Source organism: Drosophila subpulchrella, chromosome 3L (genome assembly GCF_014743375.2).
Source record: "Drosophila subpulchrella strain 33 F10 #4 breed RU33 chromosome 3L, RU_Dsub_v1.1 Primary Assembly, whole genome shotgun sequence".
NCBI lineage: Eukaryota > Metazoa > Arthropoda > Insecta > Diptera > Drosophilidae > Drosophila > Drosophila subpulchrella.
The window spans coordinates 14567726-14577072 of NC_050612.1; the positions used below are offsets into that span (position 1 = coordinate 14567726).

Genomic DNA, 9347 nt, shown 5'->3' on the forward strand with positions numbered 1-9347 from the left:
TCCTTCGCTCTTTGCCCCCGATAATTATACATAATTTGACTTTTCCTATGCTTTTTCCGGTTCCGTTCACTCCTTTGATCCAGACACACTCGTATTTTTGATGGGAAGCCTGGCTAGTTATCAAAATACTGCTCTCGACCGATTTTGGGGTGGTGGCCAATATTGTGGAATACTTCACTTTCTCTGTACAGGGTAAAATTCATTTATACATTTCGAGGCCGGAAAGGGTCCTTATTACTTGGAATGTGAATTCTGGATTCTGGACCTGGTCTCATTCATTCAACTAACGAATTCGCTATAGGTTAGCTATGTATTGTGTTAAGTTTGCTTTAAAAATTAGCCTTGGCTTATAAATATATTTCTGTGTAGATTTTCCTCAGCTTTTCCGCCAGGTTCTCGCCCGCGGTTTATTGTAGAAGCAGCCTGTAGACGGTTCGTGAGACGCAAGAAGTGCATTTGCAGTTCGGTTTGTTCGCTATTTTTGATTTCTATTCAGTTTTTTTTGGTTCGCTTTACAATTAAATTGTCTGACAAATGTACACAAGATAAATTAAATGGAATCGAAGCGAATAAAATTACATATGCGGTGTAAAATTACAAAATATCTTCTTCGTATTGTAGGTAACTATGGATGTAAATTGTAATCTATTCGATATTCCTGGGGAGAAATTGTTAATCTGAATAATAACATTGGTTCTTCTTAGCTTAGAAAATTAAATTTTTCTTTAAATTAAAATACATTGGCCAACATAGTTTAAAAACAGTTTTTAGACACGTTTTTCTTAATAAAAGCAACCATAAACTATCTATAAATTACATCCCGCCATCCACACACCCTCCTACTTTACAAGATATATCGTTACGTCCTTTTTAATCGCCTAATAGGTTGTAATGCTCTCTATGTGCTGTTCGGCTACTTAAGATTATTGTACAAGCGACAGAATCAGCAAACTGGATAGACGAAACGAAACCCATCGAATTGGATGCGAACGAAAGACTGAATTTTGTTAACAATAAGTGGGGTCGTCATCCATCCCGGTGCCCAGTGTACGACTCTACTGGTACTCGTCATCACTGCTCAGCAGCATGGTCTTCTCGTTGTAGTTCTGGCTGATGGTCGCCACCCGCTGGCCGCCGGGCTGGAACTTTCTCTGGTTGCCCAGCGTCTTGGAGGCCATGCAATTGCTGCCGCCGTTGCCCCCGGATCCTGGTCCAGTGGCCACCGCATTGTATCCCCCGCTGGTGGGCTGTGACGCCTGCATGGCTCCTGATCCTGCCCCCGAGCTCGGGTCGTCGGGATCGTAGCTGGAGACCCGAATGCCGCGCGAGTTCTTGCCACCTGTTTGGGTTTTAGTGGAGTGGGAATGGGCTTAATCATACCGGGTCACACGGATCGAGGGACTAAGTCTATGTACAGGGGCCATTGGATCATGCCATGCTTGCAGTACGTATGCCTTGATTAAGGGATATCATTAAAAACTTTAAATTGAATACTTTTGAGATCTATTAGGAGACCAATTAAAAATCACAAAAAGAATGATTCTAAACATCACGGTAAAAAATTATCCAAATTTAATAATGCCTAAGATCGATTATTTAAAAATTATCTACTAACTAGAGATCAAAGTTCTAAAAAGAGTTCTCTAAAGAAACAAAAAATTATTGTAATTATTGGCTTATCTTTTTTTAAAATTACCTCGTCATCCAATAAAAATGTACTACAAATACGAATTTCTAAATGTTCCGCTAAAAAATATATGTGTATGATTGCAAGTTCTTAATCAAGGCACAAGTATGACATATAGTTAGAATGAGGCCAATAAAACATGCAACGAAGAAAACGAGGCAGGCAAACGGTTGTCAAGCTTATCGTACATTTATTGCTAAATATTTTAGATATTTTATACAATTGGTTTAAACATTTACAAACAGAAGTAAATAGAAGCACGACGAGAGCTTATCACAAAAAAAAAATGTGGTCAAAAGGGGAAATCAAAATAAGAGAAAGAAAAAACTTGGTTTTTTGGTATCTTTGAGCGAAACGGAAATACGTAAATAAATGCTGAGGGGAATCTAACTTGAAGACTGCTTGAATAGAGAGTCTCCATTCTGTTGCATACAGTATAATAAAATCTTTGTTTACAAATACATAATATTGTACAATATTATAGTTCGTTTCGTACATAGCTAACATTTAAATAGGTTGTTTAAAAAACGCTTAGACTAAAGTGTAGAGTGTAAACATAAGAAATACAGAATTACAGACATATAGAGGCGCGCGGAACTCTAAGCGGGAAGGAGGCTGAAATCCCTAACTCAAAAGGCAATTTCTGTTCAGCTTTCAGCATTTTGTGGAGTGAGTAAGTAAGTAACTAGGCCTAGTACGTATCTCCTCTCTGAGTGTGCTTTCTGGGGGCTTTTTGGGGGATACTTTGTGGGGGGGGCTTTAGGCTAGGGCTATAAGTACACTTGTTTGCTTCGTTTTCGGATCGCCTTCCGCTTGGAATTGTGGAATTGTGATTGCAATTAGTATTTAGTAGCGAGCATCGCTAGAGTTTTAATTTTCATATTGATTTAGAGCTTTTCGTAACGCTGGGCCGAGGTTACTTCTGCAAAAGATAAGAAAAACAAGAAAGAAAACCAAAAGTGTGAAAAACATAACGATAATGGAATGAAAATAGGCATCGAAATGCATTAAATGAGAGCAACAGAACACAAGTAGAGATAAGATAGGCTTGGCAGGCACGAAGAAGGGAACGAAACATGCCACAGACACGAGCACAAAGAGATCTTGGGCTTAAAAGTCGAGAAAGTGGATAGGAAAAAAACAAACCTGAGCTGTACTGAGTGTACTGCTGGTACTGCGGATGGAAGTTGTGAATAGCATCTGTCATAATATCCTTGGGATTCATCGTTTCCTGGGGAAGCAAAAGCTTTAGATTGGGCAAAACTCAAAGGAAACCGAAAACTCACCTTAAGACTGCTGGAAATGGACTGCATGGTGACAGATCTTCCGTGTCCATCGCTAATGCAGCTGCGCGCATAGACCTATAAATATAATATGATATTTAATATAAATTTCATTTTGGCTACATATTATTAAGAGTTATATAAATAACTATTAGACCTATTAATATATACTTATATTAATACATTATACAATACAATTATACTTAACTACGACTTACTTTTATCGTAAAAATCAATTAAGAGAGATAAATTATCTCTTACTTTTTTCTCAAAATGCATTTTAAACAAATTTTGCTTTAAATAACTATATTTTTCCAGCCAACTCATCATTACATGAATGCCTTCCACCTCTCCCAACCTGATAAGCCCCGAAACTAACCCAAAAAACACTTATTCCGCTTCTATCTAATCACAAAAAATCGTAAATAGCTCCGTCAAATCTAAAGCCACTCCGACATTCCGGGACTCACCTGATAGGGGAATGCATAGCGCAGCGCGATGGCCGCGAACAGCATTTCGATGCAGATGAAGAAGTTCTGGTAGCCGGCGGAGACAGTACCGGGTTCCACGGTGACAGTGCCTGCACTGTCCACAATGGGCGAGATGACGTTGGCCTTCTCCAGGATGGCCAGACCCACTCCCTGCCAGAAGGACAAGAAGATCACCGACTTGATGGTGCAGAACTTCAGAACGGGTTCGAAGGGAGTCAGCAGGTCTCGCGTGGCAAAGTAGAACAGATAGAGACCATATAACGCCAGCGACACGGAGATGTTGTAGATAATCGTGATATAAATGTAACCGCCATCAGCACTGCAATGGAGATAAGGAGAGATATTAGTGGGATTATCCGAACAGTGGAAGCAAAGAGTGCTTTTTAAATATTTGCGTCTGCAACAAAGACATTTTTCTTCAGAAGATTTACTTATTCCCTTTATAATTCAATGTTAAACAATGAAATCTGGCGCACAACCGATTGGCCAAGTTAATCACCAATTTATGGCGCACGTTCGTGAGTAAAACTCACAACTGCGATGGTTTATGCCACCATTTAAGATGTAATAACACGGGTTATTAAAGCTAGATCCATTACCTCCAATCGCCATCGTGGTAGTGGCCAAAGGCCTGCAGAAAGATGATGATGAAGGCCACCAGCGGCTTGACCAGGCAGAACTGCAGAGTGGCCTGCTTGCAGAAGCGCAGGAAGCCAATCGTGTAGGTCTTGCCCTTCAGACAGCAGGTGCCATACAGGCAGGAGGTCTTGATGGGCTTGCCGCGAATCTCCGACATGATGTTGCCCTCGCCGCCCAGGTACTCATAGCACAGCGACAAGAAGTTGTAGATGACGAAGGCTATGGGTGAGAAATGAAATGATTAGCTGATGGCCCCTAAAGGAGGATTACGGCAGCCGAACCTTCGTAGCAGTCGCGCACGGTAAAGAAGTAGATGTACACATTGTCCGAGTTAAAGAAGAGCAGACTGATCCACGAATAGGTGGCATAGATGGGCACAATGAACAGGATGCGCACGATCCAGCGCTGCTCCTGCGGATTCGTGTACCAGCGCAGGTGCTGGTAAATCTGCGAAAGAAGAGGTGGTTCTCATTTAGTAAACAAGTCAGGTAAGTTTGATGAGTTAACCTACCTGTTGACAGGTGATAAACAAGGCGGCCCAGACGCAAACGCCGGCTAGAACCTGGGCGGTCTTGGTCTGCAGGAAGATGCCATCGCCCACATGGAGCAGGGGGTCCAGCGGCGTGCCCATCGGGGCGTTCTTCACCTGCACCACGTAGTTGGTCTTCCCTGTGACCTCTAGCGATCCCGAAGTTGTAGCCGTGCCGTTTCCACCACTGGCATTTAGAGCCGCCTCGATGAGACTGGCGGCGGTTGTGCTCATGCTGCAATGGAATCCAAAACGAAAGTGGGATTAGAGTGGGTCGTACTCGGGAATTATGATAGGGCCTGTTGAAATGCTCAGGGCAGACAGCTAGGCAGGCAGAAATGTTTACGTTCTCGTCTCGACTTTCACAGGAACATTGCTCCGAAAACGACATTCTACTCAGAGACACGAAACCCATTCTCACCCTGGCTGTGTTGAGCCATTAGCTATATTATAGTTGAGTTTAAGCCATAAATAAATATTCTTAAATATAAAATAAATAAAAAAAAACCTCTTTTACCTTTTTAAGATTTCCTACATCTTTCTTTTTAATAACATTTGCCTTGCAAACCATTTATTCGCGCTTACATAAATTTTAAACAACACGTTCGAAGAAAATATGTGAATCAGTCATGTGCAGAGCTTGAATAATAGCTCATGAATAATTATATTTATAGATTATTTATTGTAAAGCATGAAATGCCATTTAAAGCTTTTAATGGTATACTATATTTTACTTCTTATAACATTTTTTAATGAAAGTAGTTGTATATAATATTGTATAAGTAATCAGAATGTTTTAAGACTTTTGGTATATTATATTTAGGTGTGTTAAAAATGATCTAAACTCTCAGAAACACATGTTATTACACATATAAATCTCTATTTGTTGCTCCAAAATTTATGACAACACTGCAACAATGTTTGGACGAATTGGGTCAGCAAAGAAACAAAGTAGAGAATGTGGAGCGGCAGCAGAAAACAATAACAAACAAAAGAGTAGGCGGTGGGTGGTAAAAAGGGGAGGTGGGATTTAGGAGCAGAGGGACAGAGGCGCGCGCATTAGATCATCACGCAATCCAATATTAATAATGGACTCTCTGGCGCAACCAAGTAAAGTTATGGCCACCTCTGCACCTTCCACCTTGTCTCAGGGTCACTTCCAACTGCTCCATATCGATTTCACTCGCCTGGGAATGCCAGCCAATCAATAAACAAGTGTTAAGCAAGCCGAATATAGTACATATTTGATATGTATCTTGAAGCAGTGGCGGGTCTATAGAGTGCATCTGCTCGGGCAGCGAGTCCATTCGTCGGAAATCGCTTTAAAAATAATCTCAAAATGGGGAGCTTTTCGAGGAGATAAAGAGAGAGCAGTAGCGATGCTAATTAGCCGTACGGAAATAACCCCAAAGTGCATTGAAATCGGTTATATATATGTCCAAAGAAATTTAACTAAAAGATTTGGTTGAAAGGAAACATGTGGCCGTTCAAGTGGACTATTGGGGCACAGGAAATCCGATAAGAATTCCAGGAAATATATGTACATACAAGTTTATGTTAAAAACAGATTAAGAACTTTTATACAAACGATTTTATAAAGTATTTTAATGAGGCGAAAAAGTATAAAAAAATTTCAGCACAGGATGGCGAATATGTGTGGTATTTAAGGAAATGCCAATCCAATTCAATCCGTAGAAACTTTGCTGATAAGGGGCGATTTTAAGTATACAATCTTCTTAAATATATAAGTTCCAAGAAAATATTATTGCTAAGATCCCAGTTTTTTCATTTTTTAATGATACCATAGGTTCATATAAACACCAATGCCCCGAACTTAACCAAAAACCAAATCTGCAGTGAGAACTACAATTGGATATGAACCATGTTCATTGATCATCTACAAGCATTATTCATATGTATAATCATATCATAATGTATATTATTCTATTTTATTTGATAATAGTTATTGAGATCCCAATGATGCATGTTAGGGGGAATTGCTGTCGGTATCCCTATACCGAAGTGGAGGAGTTTGTCGAAGACTTCAAGTTAATCGACGACTTGGAGCTGCGCAGGGACAGCGAACGGCGGCGCTTGTCCGACTCGCGCCTGGCCTTCGACTCTTTATTGCGGAGCATCAGCAACTTAGCGTACTTGGCGGCCGACTCCTTGGAGGCAGCAATCCGCTTCTTGCGCTCGGCGATCATCCTCCGCTTGCGCTGCAGGACAACCGGGGTGATCAGGCGCTGGATCTTCGGCGCCTTGGTAATGGCCTTCTTGCCCTCCTTGGCCGGCAGGGGACGACGAACCACATAGCGACGCACATCGTCCTCCTTGGCCAGATTGTAGAGCTTGCGGATCTTGCTGGCCCTCTTGGGGCCCAAACGCCTGGGCTTGCAGATGTCCGTGAGACCGGGTATGTCCTGCTCGCCCTTGCGAACCACCACCAAGGCCAGCACGGACATATTGGCATTGACGATGCAACCACGCACGGATTTGCGCTTCCTCTCGCCATCGCGACGGGCACGGTAGCAGGATTGCCCGGACTTGAGGAGCAGGCGTACACGCTGCTGGCTGAAAACGCCCTGCATCATGGGGAATCCCTGCTTGTCATTTCCGCCAGCGATGCGGAGCACATAGCCATGCCACTCGTCGCCCAATTGATCCGCCGGAACAGAGGCGCCCATGCGCTTCTCGTAGAAAATACGCAGCTTGTGCTCGTCCACCACCTCGAAGAGCATCTGGCAGCCAGTGATTGGATAGGAAATGTTCAACTTCATCTCTAGATAAATTCTTATTGTCTTAGCTTGTAAGGATTGGATGTCTTGACGCTGGGCAAAACGAAAATGAATGAGTCGGGAATAAAAACCGGAAATGACAAACTGGAAGTCAGTTCAAATGTCAAAGTTCATTACACAACACTGATAAAAAGGGTTTAAAAAGTGTCGGTGAAATAAATCACGTGTGTTGCTTATAACGATAGGATCGTGAAAACGTCATCCTAGAACATTTATCCTCTGTAAATCTGCTTATAACAAAATAATAAGGTAAATTAAAAGCACCTGAAAAATAAGTTCCCTGCGCACCACTGTTTTAAATTAAGGTACAGTGCAAAAATCGGTACTAGAGAAAGACAACAAGACATTTTGGGAGTGCTATAACAAAGTGGTGAGCTCCTTTTTAACATCAGATAACAAATTGTAAGTGACTCACAAATGGAGAAATATGGTAAAAAAAAATGCAGAAAATATAAATGACATATATAACATGTTTTTTGTATATAATATTTACTTTCTAACGTCACTAGGGATTGTTCAGTAATGAAATGAATAGGGTTTTCCCATGGGAAGTGTAAATAAAAAATAACAATATTAGTCACACGAGTATAAAGAAGATATGTATTTTTAAGCTTAATATTATTTGTAAAATATAGTTCTTAAAACAAAATGTATGTAATGAAATTTTATATGGAACATTGGCTAGTTCGACAATACAAATTTGGAGTATTAAACACTTTACTTAAGCGAAATAAAGAACTTACAAACTAGGGCTTGTTTTGAATATATTGTTGGTATTTCAGTGGCTTTGACAAGGGTTTCCCATTAGGTGAATGAAAATCACGGCAGAGATAACGAATGAGTCACGAACTCGTGCCAAAGTTTAAAAATACTCGTATTGTTGAACTCGGATTTTGTGAGCACAACGCAAAAACGTTAAATGTTAAACGCTTGAATTTGCGTACAAAAACCAGAAGTAAATGGCCAAAAGAAGAGGAAGGCTAAAATGAAACACAATCAGCTGCACAAAGAAGAAGCAACAACAAGTTGCTGCTGGCGGAGAGATATACAGAAATTGGCCAAGCAAAAGTCTCCAGGCGATGAAGAAGAGTCTCCAAAAAGAGTGGCGAAAGACGAGTAAAGGCCATATTGCGATGAATGTCAGGCGAAAAGGGGGGCGAAGGAGAAGTTGCTAATTATAGAGGGAGTCGGTGGTTAGAAAACTTTTTGTGGGGCTTCAGAGGGTTAATTGAATTTGAAGCAAAAACAAAAATAAATAAAACATATGCCAAGACGACCTTTTGGAGAGTGTAGAAAGAAGAAGACTGCAAGCTTATCTTTCGCTCTTCCACTCACACACGCACACATACCTTTTGCTTATCAATGCAAAAATACATATGTAGATGTTAATAAAAACATACAACAAAACACACTCTCAATAATTTCGTCATCGAATCGGGTAATTCACAACTTGCCGTTTCAGGGAAAACAACTTTTACACTCACAAGCACACACGAACAATTCCTTTTTTAATTGGCACGCTAATTACCTTTTTCAAATGCAACTCTCCACGCTTTCGAGCGTTTTCACAGTTGCTAAATTCCGTTTAATTTCGCTGCGTCCGTTCAATTTCAATTTTCAATTTCCAGTTATCAGTTTTTCTTTCGTTTTTCACCTGACGCCAGTCGCGTCGCCCACTGACGTCGTCTTTTACTTCGAGGCTAAAAGAATGGCCTAAATCGGTTGATTTATGCCCGCGAACGCACACAATATGTTTGCCAATGTTTGGCAAACGATGCCTGGGGTTTTTCGCGAACCGTGGGTGTGAAAACAGCGAGGAAAGCGGAGCAAAATAAATGAAAATTACGCACGAATATATATGTCGGTGTGACCTAACTACGGGTTCCAAATCTGGATGCCAATACACAAAAAATACCGAAA

General features: G+C 41.0%; 2 protein-coding genes across 3 annotated transcripts; both read right to left on the minus strand.

The window, feature by feature from the left end:
- Positions 1–462: 462 nt before the first annotated feature.
- LOC119553384 (transmembrane protein 184B) lies at positions 463–9094 on the minus strand. Of its 2 annotated transcripts, none has more exons than XM_037863740.1 (8): positions 8956–9094; positions 4612–4864; positions 4382–4547; positions 4061–4319; positions 3441–3780; positions 2974–3048; positions 2834–2918; positions 463–1339 (listed from the first exon to the last, which is right to left on the minus strand). In XM_037863740.1, the coding sequence occupies exons 2-8, from the start codon at positions 4861–4863 to the stop codon at positions 1056–1058; spliced, it is 1461 nt and encodes a 486-aa protein (XP_037719668.1). In that variant the 5' UTR covers position 4864; positions 8956–9094; the 3' UTR covers positions 463–1055. The 2 variants fall into 2 exon arrangements, with proteins under 2 accessions (XP_037719668.1, XP_037719669.1); XM_037863741.1 differs by lacking the exon at positions 463–1339 and adding an exon at positions 1853–2609.
- On the minus strand, positions 6572–9096 carry LOC119553385 (40S ribosomal protein S6-like). Its single transcript, XM_037863742.1, has 2 exons — positions 8956–9096; positions 6572–7460 (listed from the first exon to the last, which is right to left on the minus strand). The coding sequence occupies exon 2, from the start codon at positions 7407–7409 to the stop codon at positions 6642–6644; it is 768 nt and encodes a 255-aa protein (XP_037719670.1). The 5' UTR covers positions 7410–7460; positions 8956–9096; the 3' UTR covers positions 6572–6641.
- Positions 9097–9347: the final 251 nt, after the last annotated feature.

Coding starts and splice junctions, on each gene's coding strand:
- LOC119553384 (XM_037863740.1), bottom strand. CDS start 4,863: ATGAGCACAACCGCCGCCAGTCTCATCGAGGCGGCTCTAAATGCCAGT. Junction 3,781..4,060: donor TACCACGATGGCGATTGGAG/GTAATGGATCTA, acceptor TCTCCATTGCAG/TGCTGATGGCGGTTACATTT. Junction 3,049..3,440: donor GCTATGCATTCCCCTATCAG/GTGAGTCCCGGA, acceptor TTATATTTATAG/GTCTATGCGCGCAGCTGCAT.
- LOC119553385 (XM_037863742.1), bottom strand. CDS start 7,409: ATGAAGTTGAACATTTCCTATCCAATCACTGGCTGCCAGATGCTCTTC.